The sequence below is a fragment of the Carassius carassius genome, chromosome 3 (assembly GCF_963082965.1).
Source record: "Carassius carassius chromosome 3, fCarCar2.1, whole genome shotgun sequence".
In the NCBI taxonomy this organism is placed as follows: Eukaryota; Metazoa; Chordata; class Actinopteri; order Cypriniformes; family Cyprinidae; genus Carassius; species Carassius carassius.
The window spans coordinates 22258120-22276829 of record NC_081757.1 but is presented as its reverse complement, the minus strand read 5'-3'; the positions used below and the strand labels follow the sequence as shown (position 1 = coordinate 22276829).

Below are 18710 nucleotides of genomic sequence, written 5' to 3'. Positions count from 1 at the left end.
AATAATTATTTTCTCCCATTCACTTGCATTGACGGTTTTTCAACTTTGAGGTCCAGCGGGGTTTTACGGAGGGGGCGGGACTTACCAGCTCTATAGGGATAACCACATCCTGGAGAGGATAGTGAAACAAAACCCATTCAAAACTATGGGGGAGATCCACAAAGAGTGGACTGCAGCTGGAGTCAGTGCTTCAAGAACCACCACGCACAGACGTATGCAAGACATGGGTTTCAGCTGTCGCACTCCTTGTGTCAAGCCACTCTTGAACAAGACACAGCGTCAGAAGCGTCTCGCCTGGGCTAAAGACAAAAAGGACTGGACTGCTGCTGAGTGGTCCAAAGTTATGTTCTCTAATGAAAGTAACTTTTGCATTTCCTTTGGAAACCAAGGTCCCAGAGTCTGGAGGAAGAATGGAGAGGCACACAATCCACGTTGCTTGAAGTCCAGTGTAGTTTCCACAGTCAGTGATTGTTTGGGGTGCCATGTCATCTGCTGGTGTTGGTCCACTGTGTTTTCGGAGGTCCAAGGTCAATGCAGCCGTATACCAGGAAGTTTTAGAGCACTTCATGCTTCCTGCTGCTGACCAACTTTATGGAGATGCAGATTTCATTTTCCAACAGGATGTGGCACCTGCACACACTTCCAAAGCAACCAGTACCTGGTTTAAGGACCATTGTATCCCTGTTCTTAATTGGCCAGCAAACTTGCCTTCTATGGGGTATTGTGAAGAGGAAGATGTGATATCCCAGACCCAACAATGCAGAAGAGCTGAAGGCCACTATCAGAGCAACCTGTGCTCTCATAACACCTGAGCAGTGCCACAGACTGATCGACTCCATGCCACGCCGCATTGCTGCAGTAATTCAGGCAAAAGGAGCCTCAACTAAGTATTGAGTGTTGTACATGCTCATACTTTTCATGCTCATACCTTTCAGTTGGCCAGCATTTCTCAAAATCCTTTCTTTGTATTGGTCTTAAGTAATATTCAAATTTTCTGAGATAGTGAATTTGGGATTTTACGTAGTTGTCAGTTATAATCATCAAAATTAAAAGAAACATATTTGAAATATATCAGTCTGTGTTGTAATGAATGAATATAATATATTTCCATGGGAAGTCGTGGCCTAATGGTTAGAGAGTCGGACTCCCAATCGAAAGGTTGTGAGTTCGAGTCCCGGGCTGGCAGGAATTGTGGGTGGGGGGAGTGCATGTACAGTTCTCTCTCCACCTTCAATACCACGACTTAGGTGCCCTTGAGCAAGGCATCGAACCCCCAACTGCTCCCCGGGCGCCGCAGCATAAATGGCTGCCCACTGCTCCGGGTGTGTGCTCACAGTGTGTGTGTGTGTTCACTGCTCTGTGTGTGTGCATTTCGGATGGGTTAAATGCAGAGCACAAATTCTGAGTATGGGTCACCGTACTTGGCTGAATGTCACTTCACTCACTTACTCACTCACTCACTTATACAAGTTTCACTTTTTGAATGGAATTCAAAAATTCACATTGTGTGTGTGTCTTGTCTTTTTCTTTATATCGGAATGATAATTATATACTAATATGTCCACTCCAAATACAATCCAATTAAATCCTGATGGATAAAATGAATGAAATTGTACTGGCATTATTTGAAACATAATTCAAATAATTTCGGGGTTTGATTCCCAGGGAAAGCAAGAACTGATAAGAATGTAAAATGTGTACCTTGAAATGCAATGTAAGTCGCTTTGGATAAAAGCGTCTGCCAAAATGCATAAATGTAAATGTACAAAACACTCACAGTAAATCCTGTCCAGTGTCGAGTAATGCGTACATGTGTACTGTTGAAATGTGTAGGCCTATATGTCATACAGATAAAGTGCAGTATTTTGTATTTTCAATCATTGTCATCAAAATCGTAGCCAAAGGTTACTTCAGTATACTGATAGTTCACTGTTATATTGACAACATGACAAAGCATTTTGACTATCATGTTTGTAAACAATGACACAAGGGCTTGTCATTCTGATGGCACTGATGTTCATTGATATTGTACTAAGGATATTGAGCAAGTTACAGGCTTTTGATCTTGTGTTTTGCTGTTTGTACGAATTGTTTTGAAAAAATGCACTTACTGGTTTGCAAATCTTAAGAATTATTCATGAAATGATATATATATATATATATATATATATATATATATATAGAGAGAGAGAGAGAGAGAGAGAGAGAGCAGTTATAGTCATACAAAAGAACAAAAAGTTTTTAAAAGAATCATGAATTAAGCTGGCACGTTTAAATGTTTGTTAACATATTTATTTGTTCTTACTTTGATTTTATAGCCCTAGCCCTAGCTGAGATCTGCTTCTGCTGCTCATACTGTGATCAGCCGCCCTTCCCCCACAGCACTCTCTGATCGCGCGCGCGCCCTTCCCCCACAGCATTGTCTCTGAGTCTGACTGACTCACTGCAGATGAGATGAATGAACTTTTTTTAATGCCACAAGAACAAGAGGTATCACATGTTCACAATATTACATACATTAACTGTCAGAAAAAAATACAATAAAATATATATTTTTTACATAAAATCCAGTGCTTTCAAAGCATTACGTGTTTTCATTGCTTTTTTGTTTTTAGTTTGTTCCAAAAGATGTACATATAATTTAAAGTCATTTATAAAATGTGGAAAATTTGGTTTATCTTGAGCCCACTTCTTTTTATGAATATGATATTTTCCTAATAAAATAAAAAACGGTATAATATGCTGTTCTTTACATTCCAAATTGTCTTTCTGAGTATAAAAAAGCACATCAAAAACACAAATTTCCATCGTACACTTCAGTTTCCTATTAATAAAGGTTTCTAAATCTTTCCAAAATAATTTTGAGTAAATGCAGTGAATAAACATATGCAAAATCGTTTCTTTTCTCTAGTGCACAAAATTCACAAGTATATGAAAATATTAAGCTTGAATCCAAAACATGCTTAGCAGTTTTTTTGTATTTTGTAAGACACTTCTTTAATTTTGTTATTGACACAAAACTTATTTGGTAATTTCCATGCTTTAACCCAAGCGATATCACCAAATAAAGAAGACCAAAAGAATCTTGCTGCAGGAAAAGACACAGAACCAAGAGATGAATGAACTAACAGGCTGATGAATGACATAGAGATGTAATCAGAAGTGCTACTGAAAAGATGTAAATCTATTGTGGTTATGTGTTTTTTAAAGAACCTTAACAAGGTCTAGCAGGTTATCCGCCCTTTATATTATGGGGAAGTCGTGGCCTAATGGTTAGAGAGTCAGACTCCCAATCGAAAGGTTGTGAGTTCGAGTCCCGGGCTGGCAGGAATTGTGGGTGGGGGGAGTGCATGTACAGTTCTCTCTCCACCCTCAATACCACGACTTAGGTGCCCTTGAGCAAGGCATTGAACCCCCAACTGCTCCCTGGGTGCCGCAGCATAAATGGCTGCCCACTGCTCCGGGTGTGTGTTCACAGTTTGTGTGTGTGTGTGTTCACTGCTCTGTGTTTGTGCACTTTGGATGGGTTAAATGCAGAGCACAAATTCTGAGTATGGGTCACCATACTTGGCTGAATGTCACGTCTTTCACTATATTTAATGTAAAATACCACTATATAGATAATGCTGTTAATGTACATGTTAAAGTTTAATTTAGAGCCTCAAAACAAGCCACACCCCTCCCATCTTAACTCAAATATTTGCCTTAAATTCTGAAGTAGTTGTGGGACACTGATAAAAAAAGACGACAACACAGACTCGTGCAGAAATAGAGACATATACCAGCTTGCATATCAGCCCTGCTGTGGGTTTGCAGACTTCAATTGACTGTTTTGATTAATAAATGCTATTAATAGAAAATAAGATGTCTGTTCAAGAGATCTAGGTTGCTAATTTAGACAGTTGTGAGCTCTTGTTTACAGCAGACCTGCACGTTTTGAATATTCGTATTTGTAATCCTCTTAAAAGCTTTATGATGTGGTGTTATTTCAGAAAATTAAGTGCACATCGGGTACTTTTTGCTCTTTTACAAACCAGTGCACTTACTGGTTTGCAAATCTTAAGAATGATTCAAGAAATTATATATCTATGTATCTCTCTCTCTCTCTCTATATATATATATATATATAGAGAGAGAGAGAGAGCAGTTATAGTCATACAAAAAGTGTTTAAAAGAATCATGAATTAAGCTGGCACGTTTAAATGTTTGTTTACAGATCTATTTGTTCTTACTTTGATTTTAAACTATAGCCCTAGCTGAGATCTGCTTCTGCTGCTCATACTGTGATCAGCCGCCCCTCCCCCACAGCACTCTCTGATCGCGCGCGCGCCCTTCCCCCACAGCATTGTCTCTGACTGACTCGATGCAGATGAGATGAAACACGACAACACAGACTCGTGCAGAAATGGAGACATATACCAGCTTGCATATCAGCCCTGCTGTGGGTTTGCAGACTTCAATTGACTGTCTTGTGAGCTTTTGTTTACAGCAGACCTGCACGTTTTGAATATCCTTATTTGTAATCCTCTTAAAAGCTTTATGATGTGGTGTTATTTTATAAAAATAAGTGCACATCGGGTACTTTTTGCTCTTTTAAACCAGTGCTTGTACGGACATGCGCACTGGTTCGTAGTTTGAGGCGGGTGCTCGTTAAAAAGTGATCATGTGCTCTGTCCACTAGAAAGACTAACTTCACCACATTTTTTTTAAGTTTGAAGAAACAGTACTGTGGTTAAAACAAATATCCTTGCCATCAGATAATTTTCTATTAGGCCAAATAAATGTAGTCACAATTTCAACGTGAAATCCAAATACGTAACTACGTCATTTACGCAAGTCAGCGACCGTGGTGTTTTCCCGGGAAATGCAGACACGTGACGATGGAACGCGAAACAGACGACCAATAACCCACCACGAGGAAAGGTGAGATCAAGACTTGTCCTGAAAATGCATGATAACTAAATACATTGTGTAATATGAAATATAGTAAGATGTATGTTTATTTTAGTGGTTTAATTATTTTTTGTTATAGGGTTTTATTTACTTCTCGATTGTATTTGAGTTTGCGTCTTAGCCTGTCTCACTTGATGATTTGTTGCTATAATGAAAACTAATTTTATATATAAAATTGACTATTAAATATAATTTTGTTATTTTTCATATAATGGTACTTTAGGTTCTACAAATTAATCAAAACAACCGAGCCAATGGTAGTTTACTAAATCATTGTTTTTCTCAAAAGTGTTGTAAAATATCAACAGTAATTTGAAATAATTCATTCTCTTTTTTTTAATATCATTATTTTATATATTATATTTTATGTAATACATTATTACATTATTTGCCCCCGAATTGTTTTTTTTTTTTGTGGAATGTTTTATTTTAATAATTTATCTTCACAGAGATTTTTTTGCACACTGACCATGCATTGATACTTTATAATATTTTTATTTTGTTTCAAGCTCCAAAGCAGACAAAAAGCACATTAAAAATAGTCCATATAAATCTAGCTGGTTATTGACTGAAAATCTCCCATATACTTTAGCTCTTAAATAAAATATAGATTGACATTAATTGTGGTTACAAGACACACAAGAACCAATGGTTATTGGCATCAATGACATTTCCATTTTTTAAAAAAAATCTATAATATAATATAAAGATGTGTTCCACAGAAAAACACAACACAGGTTTGGACATGAGGGTTAGTATGATAATTATGTGTGTTTTTGGTGAACAATTCCAGTAAGATCAACAGGATTTTTTAAAATATGCTTGTTTATTTCATTCACCTTATATTTATTTTTTCCAGTCATTTCAAGAAAGAAAGTCGCCATGCTGGGAAATAAAAGACGGAGGAAACCTCTGCAGGACGCTGAGCATCACATTACCTGTAAAACTGACAAGCCTGGGCTTCGAGAGCAGTTCATCAGCAAATATAAAGGCAAGTATAAATGACTAAGCAGTTTAGTAACTAATAACTAGGGCTGGGGGATATGGCAAAAAAAATTATCACGGTAATTGTTTTATATTAGTCGATATCGATAATTATCACGATAAATGTCAAATCTTTATTTCTTTCAAGTTTAAAGGCAGATTTTTGCTCCTAAGTGAAAGTTGTAGAAACCAGAGCATTAATTGTGGTTTTAAACTACTCTTTATTGTCAGAACATATCATGACAAACACTTGCCAAACAGGTGAACATTTCACAAATCTGAGGTAGAACATTCAAACATTTGTCATTTTTCCTTAACAAAATAAATATATTTATTGGAAAATGTATTTCTTAGTTCCTGCATGTGCTAATGGGGGATATTGTTTCAAGTCTTGAAACAGGTTTGTGTTGCCTGACTTTGATGGCACAGATCTTCAGCACAGTTTACAGTGCAGGCAGCAATATTAATATTAGATATATTTTGTCTCGAAATGCATATTTGACAATGATTTGCAGTAGTATTAGATTCAGTTAGGAGCAGATTTACTATGTAAAATTTATGTTCATTAACAAAAACAGTAACATCTTTTAAAACGACCTCAATTTTATTTGGTAAAATGTAATATTCTGACTGTTTGAGTTTTATTAAAATTAACCATTGGTCATCCAGTATCATGCATTTAGATCATGATAACCACAAAACCAAATACTGTAACTATTTCATTAGTCCTTTAATACATTGTCTACATTAATAACATAAAACAATTTAATATGTATATCCCACATTTCATGGTGCAGTTAATATTATTAGGCTAACGTTACAGTAAATCCGTGGTAAATGGTGGGAATTTGTAGACAAAGAAGCCTTCTGACTGACCACAGTGTTTCTCCTGTTTGTCAGCGCGGTTTAATCGGCCTTTAAACTGGTTTAAATCACTGAGACGTGTGTTCTTCGCTGAATTCAAGCACTTCTCACTGGATCTGATGACCGAGACCGATCAGAGTAAACGCATCTGCTCTAGTGAGCTCGCGAGTCATGCTGCGCTGCCGTTTGGACTTTGAGCCGAGCGGATAAACGGGTCCGTGTGGCGCGCGGGTCAAATGAGTTTGGTTCCGCTTTTGGCGCATAAACATTATCGAATATTTATCGAACTCTGGATATCGTTTAATCGAGAAATTATATTGTAATAATTATCATTATCATTTTATCGCCCAGCCCTAGTAATAATGTTAATCTACAAAACTGAGAATTTAATGTAAGGCAAGTCATATGGTTGTTAGGCCACAAGTTAAACAGTACTTTATAAATATATATATTTTTTATTATGCAGTCCAGATTCCTGAATAGAGTTCTGCTGGCATGAGCCCTAACTTTACGTACACACCGCCGCCGACTTGAGCTGCAAAGAAGCTCTGGCCGCCCGGTCAAGGACGCTTGTCAAAAAGTACGGGGAAGCTTGTTGACGCTTTGGCCGCTCTGACGTAGCACGAAGAAGAGAAGTGTCACAACATAAAATGTAATAAACAGAAAAAACAAGCAATACACTGAAGAAACCTTTTATAATGACAGCATTATTATAAACGTTGTGGTCACATTTGGTTGGGAAAAAAATAATAATTAGCTATTATTATTATATTAATATTATATTTACATTAATGTAATTGGTCAAATTGGTGTTACTGTGAGCAAATTGCATTCCCGCTTAAAACGAGCGCTCGTAAATATTTCAAATAAAAGTTGAGCTCATTCTCAAATGTGTATCACTGTCGGATAATCGCGAAGTTGTTGTGTTTGGTGCTGCTTGAGAAGACGTCGGACTCGGAGATTTCGGGTTCATGACACCCTCCAGGACCGTTATCAATTCAGAGAGTATCACCGGCTGGTGCAGCAGCTGCGGCTCGATGACGAGAGGTACGTCCAGCGGAACTTCAGGCTGGACACAGTTTGATAGCGTGTTGATAGAACTAATGTTTTGGTAGGAACGAAAGTTTACATCGTATGTTTCTCCGGAATCAGCCAGCGCGAAGGACGTCTATATTCCGATTGGTTGCTGACGCTTTGCTGCTGCTTGCCGCTGAACATAGCTCATTACCATAAAGTTGAGCTACTTTCAACTTTCAGATTGACGCTCTAGTCGCTCAAAACGCCATGCCAAGGAATTTGATGCTCCTTGCAGCTGAGAGAAGCCAGCTTCCATTGAAAATGAATGAGTTCCGGTAACTTTGGAAGCTCAAGTCGGCGGAGGTGTGTACGTCGTACAGTAAAACAAAGCAATTGCATTTTTGCACTTCTGGTTCCATCAAACCAAAGTCAGTGTTTATTTGCACATACATAACCCAATTATGCATAATAAGCCGACAGTTCTTGTGGTCATGTAAACGCAGACTAAGGTAATCATAAACGGCATAAGCATAAACCAATCGACACAGCTAGATTTTTGCCCCTTATTCCAGATTTGCCCGGCATGTAAACACATTAAAGGGTTAGTTCACCCAAAAATGAAACTTCTTTCAGTAATTACTCACCCTCATGTTGTTCCAACCGCGTAAGACCTTCGTTCATCTTCGGAACACAAATTAGGATATTTTTTATGAAATCTGAGAGCTGTCTCACTCCTCCATACGCTTCCAAGGGACTGAAACTTGTTGTCCCAGAAAAGTTATAAAAGAGATCGTTAATATAGTCCAAGTGACTACAGTGGCTCAATCTTAAGTTTATCAAGCGACGAGAATACTTTTTGTGCGCAAAAAACAACAAAAATAACGACTTTATTCCACTATTCATTTCCTTCTCTCTGGGCCACAAGTTTTTTCAGTGGCCCAGAGAGAAGTGGCGCAGTGGGTCTGTGTTACACGTCACCACGTAGGCTCACTATTGGCCGACGCTGGTCATGTGTGTGATGCGTGTGACGTGCAACACAGACGCACTGCACAGTTTTACTACGTGAACTCACTCTAGGCCCAGAGAGAAGGAAATGAATAGTGGAATAAAGTCATAATTTTTATTTATTTTTTGCGCACAAAAAGTATTCTCGTCGCTTGATAAACTTAAGATTGAGCCACTGTAGTCACTTGGACTATATTAACGATCTCTTTAATAACTTTTCTGGGCCAACAAGTTTCAGTCCCTTGGAAGCGTATGGAGGAGTGAGACAGCTCTCAGATTTCATCAAAAATATCTTAATTTGTATTCCGAAGATGAACGAAGGTCTTACGGGTTTGGAACAACATGAGGGTGAGTAATTACTGACAGAAATTTCATTTTTGGGTGAACTATCCCTTTAACCTGTGTCCTGTGGCTTATTGAAGTGAGCATGTGTGATGTGTGACAGGAAAGTGTCCTTATTGTGGATTTAAGCACATCCAGAGAGAGCAAGCGTTTTCTCTACCCAAGAAACTCTTAAAATGTGTTCTCATCTCATGCAGAGGTCGTACAGTCAAAATCCTGCATCCGATACTGGATGAGAGGAGAATGAGTCTGTAAGTTTCCCACTGATATTCTGGAATTTTCTTGGGCTTTATTTAACATCACAACTGACATGACATATGAAATACACAAAGTCAGATACACATATGGTTTGGTTTTGACGTCATTAACCTGATTTACTTATAAAGTCTAGTGGTTTACGTGGTTATTGGTTTGCATGTAAACCAGGACAATGGATTATTTCAATAAGGTTATCAGATCATTTTTGTTATCGGTGTGCATGTAGACATGATCAATGGGTTTTGGTTAAAATCCTGAAATAAGGTCCATGGTTAGTAGGGCTGGGGTAAACGATTATTAATTAAACGATTAGTCTGGCGATTATTTTATCGATTAGTCGACATGTGGCATAAGAGCATGCGTGAGCGTGAGAGCAGCGTAGCTTGTCGGACATAGTGAGAGTAACTAAGGGGGTGGTAACTAAGTAAGTAACGCCATGAGTGTACGAGGTGCTGAGTGTTTTTTTTCACTCTGAAGCGCTGAGCACCTGCCATTTTTTTTTTTTACTGGTCAACGAGAGTTGAAGAATGTTATTTTTTTTTTTTGTCACTTTTTACCCAACCGTCAATCACAGTGGAGGAGCGGCGGGACTAATACCACACTGGCCAACTGTCACAACATTCTTTCTGCACAACATCAACCAGCAAAGCTAATCGAACAAAATGGATGAAAAATTTATATTGCTGGTCTCCGAACATATTATCTGTGAAATCAGTTACAAGTAAACTATGCCGTGGATATTCTGTATCATAGCAATGAAGCGTCTCAACTGAATAAAACGCTGTGCTGCCAAAATGCTCAAGCGCCCACAGCTAGGCGTTTTCAGCAGAGTGCCTAGCATTTTCAGCTGGCTAAAACGCTTTGGTGGACACACGGCCTTAGGGATGTACATGGCACACAATCAGTCAAACATACATTACAAGAATGTAGAAACATTATATATATTACACAAGGATATGGATTTTCTATAGGGTTCTAAAATCCTATAAGGTTTTTGTGGAGGGAACTAGGTGAGGTGAACTACCGGGTTGGCCTGCAAAAATACATCATCACTGCGGCACTTTGTTCTAAACAATATATAGCCATGATAATATTGTTTGTGTAAGAAAATGTATGTAATTTTAACTGTATAATTTTAAGACTTAAAAGTATGAAAAGCAAAGCATGCTTTGAGATTAGCCTGGCTGACTATTTTCCTTCAGTAATTTCCCTTCTACATCATATAATGTACATCATATGGTAGAGAACTTTTAGTAATAATCAAAATAATATTTGACATTAAAGAAACTGAAGCTAATGTATTTCTCCTCTTCAGGGCGTGGAGTTTTCACCACTGGAGCTTTTTTCAGAGGTGATTTTGTTCTTGAATACAGAGGTGAACTTCTGAGTTCACAGGAGAGTCTGGACCGAACTGAACACTACACTGAAGCTGAGAACACGTTCCTGTTTGATTTTCAGTGGCATGGCAAAAATTGGTGGTGAGTACAGAACTGTTGGATTGATGTAGTAGGTATGCTAAAATATCTGGAACTGTAAGATACTTAGTTCATGCCTGTAGTTCTGTTCGCTCGTTTCTTTTGGTCCGGATACGCTTAGTGTTCAGATTGGCATTTCTATCGTTGAACCTAAGTTATGCTTGACCAGTCTGTCCTTTTTAGGGTCACATCTTCCTGTTTTTGGTTGATTTACATGACTCTGGTCCATGTTATGTTCCTATTTCATTTGAACTGCACCAGAGTTCATTTGGAAGCCAACTGAGACCCTTCTTTTCAGCGTCTCAGTCTGCTTGTTTGGTCGCACCAGGTTTCAAATGGCAGCTTTCACATTTATTCAAATGAACCACATTCTAAACAGTCTAAAAAACATGCCAGATGTGAACACACCCTAATACTTCAAATTCACCATGAACTGACATAGAGTACGGAGTGTAGTTTCTTTGAGTCATCAAAAAAAATTCCCCCTGTATTCCCTAAAGAGAACAACATGGTAACTTTTAGATGCTTTTATCTGAGAGCTGAGAGGATGTTGCAGTACACTATCATATAGATCAGTGGTTCTGAGACCCTCCTCTGCAGATTCTGTATGTCTCCTTCACCTGATGCACTCAGATGAGTTCATAGAGCCATGTTCTGATGATGAACTCCTCATCTCAATCAGGTGGATTAAAACACGAGACATACAGCATATGCAGAGCGGTGGGTTCCCAGGACTGGGGTTCAGAACCACTTGTAAAAATAACTCTACATGTCTAGCATATTTTCACAAGATTATAAGTATTGAGTGTTCATTTTATGTTTTATAGCATGGATGCATCTAAAGAAGACTCGTCTTTGGGAAGACTTGCAAACGATGAGACCAGAAATCCTACTTGCAAAATGAGAACCGTTGAAGTGAGCAGAAAACCTCACCTGTGTCTGTTTGCTGTACGAGACATTCTACCAGGAGAGGAAATCACTTACAATTATGGAGACTCAGATTGGCCATGGCGAGTCAAGGTACTACCAATAAAATGCTAAAGAGATTGATCAGTAATTCATGATAATTTTTTACTCTAATTCTGATTAGTTACCATGTGATTGTGGTCTCATATTTCTCAAGCCTTTGAATAAAGCATCAGCAGAATCCACTGATAAAAAGCCAGCCAGCAGTTTGCGCCTGCATAAATCCGTAAGTCCACTTTAAAACATCTGTATCATTATTCTATATTATTGACTCTCTCAGCATAGAGTTGTGTGTGGAATGATATATAAAGTATAGGACAGCTAGAGGAATGAACATTAACAAGTTTTTTTGTCCTTTACAAATATTCTGATATTTTGATATTCACTGGTTTCTTTTCTGACATCTAGTCCCATTGTGCAGCTTCTGTTTCCTCTCCGGAACTGGACAAGGTAAACAGCAATGGTCCTCATAAGCAGTCAGGCAAAGCAAGAACATCAAGGAATAAAACGGTAACCATCTTAAACATGCAGCAACTATCTACTGATGTTTACTGCCAGCTAGTTAAAAATGCAGTAAGTGATTTCTGAGAAACACTTAATATTTGAAATCGACACCCAAACAAACACACCCCTCCCTTCATTGCTCCGCCCCCAAAATAATGAACACGCAACACAGTCAACCACTATTAGCTGGTGCTCAGGTGTTCAAATAAAAAATTTCTTTATTGCTGGCAAACCATAGAATGGTTTGGTTTTAGTTGATTTGTAGGTGCATATCCACTTCATCCAGCATCCGTGTCATTTGAAATGTATTTATGTACCCACACTTAAATGTACTCACAATTAAAAAAACAAACAAGAAATTATTTAAAGCTGCAGTCCTAGTTTTTCGTCTTTGTCGCCATTTCTGTTCGAAATCTGCAATTGCAGTCATTCGTGGAATTATCAACTTTACATGGGTTGTGCTTTGACACGGCACAGCGCGAATGAATCCAATGTTTTGAGGAGAACGCGCTGCTGTCAATCACATCGCGTCGGTGTGGATACTGTCATTTGCAATCACAGATTATACTTTTTGGAAGTATGAGTCATGACCAACAGAAGAATGTTCACCGGAAAATGACACCTGAACAAGTAACATCCACTTTTGTTCTGACCAACTAAGGGAAAAAAAAGCATTGCAGTAAATCGCGCTGATTAAAGGTGGGGTATGTGATTTGCAAAACGGCCGGCAGATTTTGAAAATACACAACTCAAATGGTCTTACCTTCTTTCCTTTGACTCCACCCATTCGAAGAACATGGACATGATGGGGGAGGGGGTATGGTACAACCGTTTGATTGACGCAGTTACTGTCTAATGATTCTAGGTGGTCTTGGAAATGATTGGCTGGAGTTTTTCGAGTCCTGCCCGTTCCACAGATGATTAAATTGCTTAATTTTCATTTCAGTGCCTCTAACTCAGTGGCTGTAAGTGGGTTAGGAATAGGATTTCAAGTGATTTTGAAAAAATGGACAAAAAAGAGAATTACAAACCCCACCTTTAATCTAACAATCACTTTCTTATTATCATATTATCATATCACATCAAACCATGCAAACTATACTTTGTTCTCAAATTGTTAATGTTAACAACATCAGCATTGTGTGACTACATTTAAGGCCCTTCAGATATTTATCCTTGTTTTCGTGTGGGCCAGGCGGCCAGTCTCTTTTTTTCTGTAGCCACTCCAAAGTCCAAGTCTTTTGCATTTTACAACGGGTGAATCTCAGTTAGGGATTGAACCTTTCTGGATCTACCATCAAATTAATACGTTTAATTATATCAAGTGCTGTGAGAAATGGATATAAATCTCCACCTCCAACATCCTCACATGCAATATATCCAACAAGCCGAAACTCCTCCTCTATGTGTACAGAAGTGACGTAATGACGCAAAAAATGCTTGAAATTCCCGCGGAAATCCACCAGTACCACTGGAATTAAAAATATTATTACATGCTTACTGTTTTGAATCGAGCTAAGGCAAGCAGATAGTTTTGAACACTGGCTGGTTATGTATTTGCTCAAACATTCATTTTGGATCATTTTTAACCCAAAAAAGTTATGGAAAGCAGCTTTAAATGATATGGAATAAATTTAGCACCTTACTACCCACCCCACTGGGATCGTTTCGAGACTTTGAAGCTGCACTAAAACTCACATTTGGACCTTCGACCCGTTGGACCCCATTGAAGTCACTATATGGTGAAAAATCCTGGAATGTTTTACTCAAAAATCTTAATTTCCTTTCCGCTAAAGAGAGACAGACATGAACATCTTGGTTGACGTGGAGGAGAGTAAACTATCAGGAAATTAATTATGAAGTGAACTAATCCTTTAACTAGTTATTGGTTCAGTGTTTTAATGTCTGAACCAATGTAACTATTAATGTGACTTTTGTCACAATTTGTATGTAAAGTTTGTATAAATGTTTGGTTAGAGTTTTTTTATTTTATTAATGATCTTTGCTTTGAAATGTGCAGAACGTTTTTTTATTTTTTGATCACCCCTACAGTGTGTTTGTTCTTGTCTTATATGGATGCCACAGTTTTCAATATTGTTAAAGTACATTTTATTCTTGTTTAAGCTAAATTCCTCTTATTATATCTGCAGAAGCAGTTTCAATCAAGACTGTTACAGTCATCCTCAGTCGCATCCACATCTGATGCACCCTCTTCATCGGCACCCTGTGCTTTGTTCACCTCTATAATGGCCTTATCAACCTCATGCCCTCCTGCCCTGTCCTCATCACCGTCAACACCTCCTGCGCCACCCACGTCACCTTCAACCTCGCCTGTGCAGCCCTCATCATCGTCGCCTGTGCAGCCCTCATCGCCTTCTCATGTGCAGCCCTCATCATCCTCGCCTGTGCAGCCCTCATCATCGTCGCCTGTGCAGCCCTCATCATCCTCGCCTGTGCAGCCCTCATCGCCTTCTCATGTGCAGCCCTCATCATCCTCGCCTGTGCAGCCCTCATCATCCTCGCCTGTGCAGCCCTCATCATCGTCGTCTGTGCAGCCCTCATCATCCTCGCCTGTGCAGCCCTCATCATCGTCGTCTGTGCAGCCCTCATCGCCTTCTCATGTGCAGCCCTCATCATCCTCGCCTGTGCAGCCCTCATCGCCTTCTCATGTGCAGCCCTCATCATCCTCGCCTGTGCAGCCCTCATCATCCTCGCCTGTGCAGCCCTCATCGCCTTCTCATGTGCAGCCCTCATCATCCTCGCCTGTGCAGCCCTCATCATCCTCGCCTGTGCAGCCCTCATCATCGTCGTCTGTGCAGCCCTCATCGCCTTCTCATGTGCAGCCCTCATCATCCTCGCCTGTGCAGCCCTCATCACCTTCTCATGTGCAGCCCTCATCATCCTCGCCTGTGCAGCCCTCATCATCGTCGCCTGTGCAGCCCTCATCATCCTCGCCTGTGCAGCCCTCATCACCTTCTCATGCGCAGCCCTCATCGTCCTCATCTTCTCCTGCTCCACCCTTATCTTCACCCTGTGCTGCATCAACACCTGTGGTTCATTCATCACAGGCGTCTGAGACCCTCTCATTAAGGGAGGTGGGTAGATTCATTTTTGGACTGGTAGATCTTACAATAAATTATATGAAATTATATATTATTTATATTTGTTTGTATTTCTCCTCTTCCAGATATCCTCTTTAAGGCCATCAAGAAAAAGACAGGTATGTGACTTGCCATGTGATCACTTATACGCTCTATTTTTTGCATAATTATGGCTTTGCTTGCCAGTATCGGCAAATGATGAAACGTAATGTTACATGATCCACTGCCATACCCACTATGCCCAAATACTACCTGTTCTATTAGATTCTGGCAGTGGTGTACTCGTGTGATCACTAAAATATATAATTGAAAAAAAACCAAACCATTTTGTACTATTTGAGTAAGTGTTAAATTCTCTCATTCAGTATTCAGGAAGTGCCGTCTGTGATACAGACTACAGCGATGTCACAGACTACAGCGATGTTGACTACATACCAAAAATCAGCTCAGATGATTCGGATGGTAGTTCTTCTGGACATGACATGGTCAAAAGTGCTTTGATACATCCAACATCTCCCAAAGAGGCAGGCAGTTTATCTGATCAATGTATGACCACACCATCACCTAAAAAGATGAAATGCCAATCTAAAGAGACAAAGACTTTTATTCAGTCAATGCCATCACCAAAGCAGGAACACAAGACGTACAACAAAAAGCAGTATTGCCTTTATTGCTTTAAGCCATATTCAAAAATGGCCAGACACCTTGAATTTGTCCATCGCAATGAAGTGGGGGTTGTAAAGGCAGTAGCATTTCCAAAACATTCCAAAGAAAGACGAGTCCAGTTAAACCTCCTTAGAAAAAGGGGCAACTTTGCCCACAACACCGATGTGGTGAGACAAGGACATGGGGAGATGATTGCCTGCTACCGTCCAAAAAATAGACAAAGAGCCAATGAATTTATTCACTGCATTTACTGCCAAGGGCTTTATAACAAGCGTAGCCTTTGGAAACATATCAAAAACTGTCCCCTGAAACCAAAAAATGAGGATGCCCAGGGCAGGAAAAGAGTTCGATCCCTGTGTGCTCTAAACACACCAGTCGGCTTAGAAGTGAGCAAAGGATTTAAGAAAGTACTCTCCTTTATGAACTATGATGAAGTTTCGCGTGTAGTTCATACTGACAGATGCATCATGCAGCTGGGGGAGCACATGTTCAACAGGATGGGGTCTGATGTGACCAAACATGACTACATCAGACAGAAGATGAGAGAAGTAGGCAGACTTCTTCTTGAAGCAAGGAAGATTACCCCACTGAGAACAATGGTAGACTTCATCATACCAACTAACTTCAAACATGTCATAGCAGCTGTTAAAGTTGTATCTGGCTATGATGAAGAGAAAAACTCCTACCGCATTCCTTCTTTAGCTCTCAAACTTGGGCATTCTTTAAACAAGATATCTAGCATTGTTGAGAGCAATGCCATGATGTATGGAGATCATGAGCGTGCTGAGTGTGCCCGAGACTTCAGGAAAATACACCAGGCAAGGTGGAATGAGTACATTTCTGCTGGTGCTATAACTACATTGAAAGAAGCCAAGTGGAACACACCACAGATCATTCCTTTCACTCAGGATGTCAAAGTCCTGCACACACATCTTGAAAAGAAACACAATGAGCTCCTAAGTAAGCTCAGATCTTGCCCTTCTGCTGACAGCTACGCTGCTCTAGCCAAGGTCACGCTGTCCCAGGTCATCCTGTTCAACCGAAGGAGAGAAGGTGAGGTATCCCGGATGCTTTTGTCAGCTTTTAAAAGCAGGGATACTTCTGAGCTACACGAAGACATTGCCATCTGTCTGTCTGAGTTTGAGAGGAAGCTGTGTCTGCACTTCTCAAGAGTTGAGATCCGTGGTAAACGAGGGAGAAAGGTTCCTGTGCTCCTCAAGCCTTCCATGGTTTCTGCCATGGAGCTGCTTGTTGAAACGCGTGAGCTTTGTTGTGTTCCAGCAGAGAATCCCTTTATGTTTGCTAGGTGTGGAGCAATGTCTGCCTACAGAGGAGGAGAGTGCATCAACAAAGCTGCTTGCGAATGTGGCATAAAGAACCCTGAAGCACTGTCATCAACTAGGCTCAGGAAACACATAGCAACCATGTCTAAAATTCTAAACCTTAATGAGAATGAAGCAGACCAACTGGCTGATTTCCTTGGTCATGATATCAGAATCCACAGACAGTATTATCGGTTACCAGAGGGAACACTGCAGCTGGCAAAAATGAGTAAAGTCCTAATGGCCATGGAGAAAGGAACACTGTCTGACTACAAAGGAAAGAAACTTGATGACATTGAAATCGACCCAAATGGTATGAGTATACTTGCTCTGTGTGTATCTCTGCTGTACATATTTGCAAAACAATGTATATATTCATGTCACAGATACTAGGTATAAGCAATAAAGTGTTCATTTTTTGTTAATTAATTATTAAGAGCAACTTGAGGCCCAAGGTGATTCCATGTCAAGTGATGAGGAGGATTCCAGTGACCTATCTCAGTCAACAGCACCAGTAAAGACTGATCAACCCGTTCAATCTGATCAAGCTGTTTCACAGGAGGATCAAGGTAAGAAAAATCTCTACATTGCACAAACAACAATAATCAAATAAACATGAATTAGCTCCATGCAGCAATATCCAGACAAATTAAAAAAAAAGTTATGCATTAGGACAGTCTTGATTTGCTCTTTACTCACCGATTTAGTTGTAATGAGAATGTGTAATGAGAATTTACTTTTTAATTATTTCATAGGTTCTTCAAATGCTCCAAAAAAGAAATGGGAGGACAGTGAGGTAAAAGCAGTAGAGAGACACATGATGAGTTTCATCAAGACATGCAAAGTTCCTGGTAAGCAAGACTGTGAAAGATGCATTCACGCAGAGCCAGAAGCTTTGAAGCAGCGAACATGGACTGGTGTGAAAAATTATGTGCGGAACAAGATCACGACTCTTAAAAGAAAGGGTGGTTTGTAGGGAGGCACAAACACTTCAACACTTTGCACATTATGCTCTTTTTGTAGGAAATGGAGCTAAATTAAAAGAAATGAGGATAAAGGTGTAGAAATATTTTGTGGATGGAATGAAACAGAATATAAAGTGAAAAGTAAGAGTATAAGAAGGCTAATGAAGAAGTAGAGGATAGTAAGAGTCAATTTTCTTTGTTCAGTTTCAATGAAGTTGGATGAAATGTCATGTTAAACTTTTTGATATTTCTGTCATAGAGGGAGGGGAGAATGTAAAGATGATAAAA

At 39.5% G+C, this 18710-nt stretch overlaps 1 protein-coding gene across 2 annotated transcripts; it reads left to right on the top strand.

Moving 5' to 3' along the window:
- The first annotated feature begins 4518 nt into the window (after positions 1 to 4518).
- On the top strand, positions 4519 to 18705 carry LOC132123366 (uncharacterized). 2 transcript variants are annotated; one of them, XM_059533949.1, is made up of 11 exons: positions 4519 to 4923; positions 5813 to 5944; positions 10739 to 10901; positions 11726 to 11918; positions 12022 to 12090; positions 12273 to 12374; positions 14519 to 14699; positions 15300 to 15326; positions 17459 to 17770; positions 17895 to 18026; positions 18213 to 18705. In XM_059533949.1, the coding sequence occupies exons 2-11, from the start codon at positions 5836 to 5838 to the stop codon at positions 18431 to 18433; spliced, it is 1509 nt and encodes a 502-aa protein (XP_059389932.1). In that variant the 5' UTR covers positions 4519 to 4923; positions 5813 to 5835; the 3' UTR covers positions 18434 to 18705. The 2 variants fall into 2 exon arrangements, with proteins under 2 accessions (XP_059389932.1, XP_059389923.1); XM_059533940.1 differs by lacking the exons at positions 4519 to 4923; positions 5813 to 5944; positions 10739 to 10901; ... (3 more) ...; positions 14519 to 14699; positions 15300 to 15326 and having other exon boundaries at positions 16072 to 17770.
- The last annotated feature ends 5 nt before the right edge of the window (positions 18706 to 18710 follow it).

What these genes read in the sequence shown, in the direction of transcription:
- LOC132123366 (XM_059533940.1), top strand. Translation starts at nt 16,084, where the DNA reads ATGCCATCACCAAAGCAGGAACACAAGACGTACAACAAAAAGCAGTAT. An exon ending in CATTGAAATCGACCCAAATG is followed by an intron (nt 17,771 to 17,894) that starts GTATGAGTATAC and finishes TTAATTATTAAG; the next exon opens with AGCAACTTGAGGCCCAAGGT. An exon ending in TGTTTCACAGGAGGATCAAG is followed by an intron (nt 18,027 to 18,212) that starts GTAAGAAAAATC and finishes ATTATTTCATAG; the next exon opens with GTTCTTCAAATGCTCCAAAA.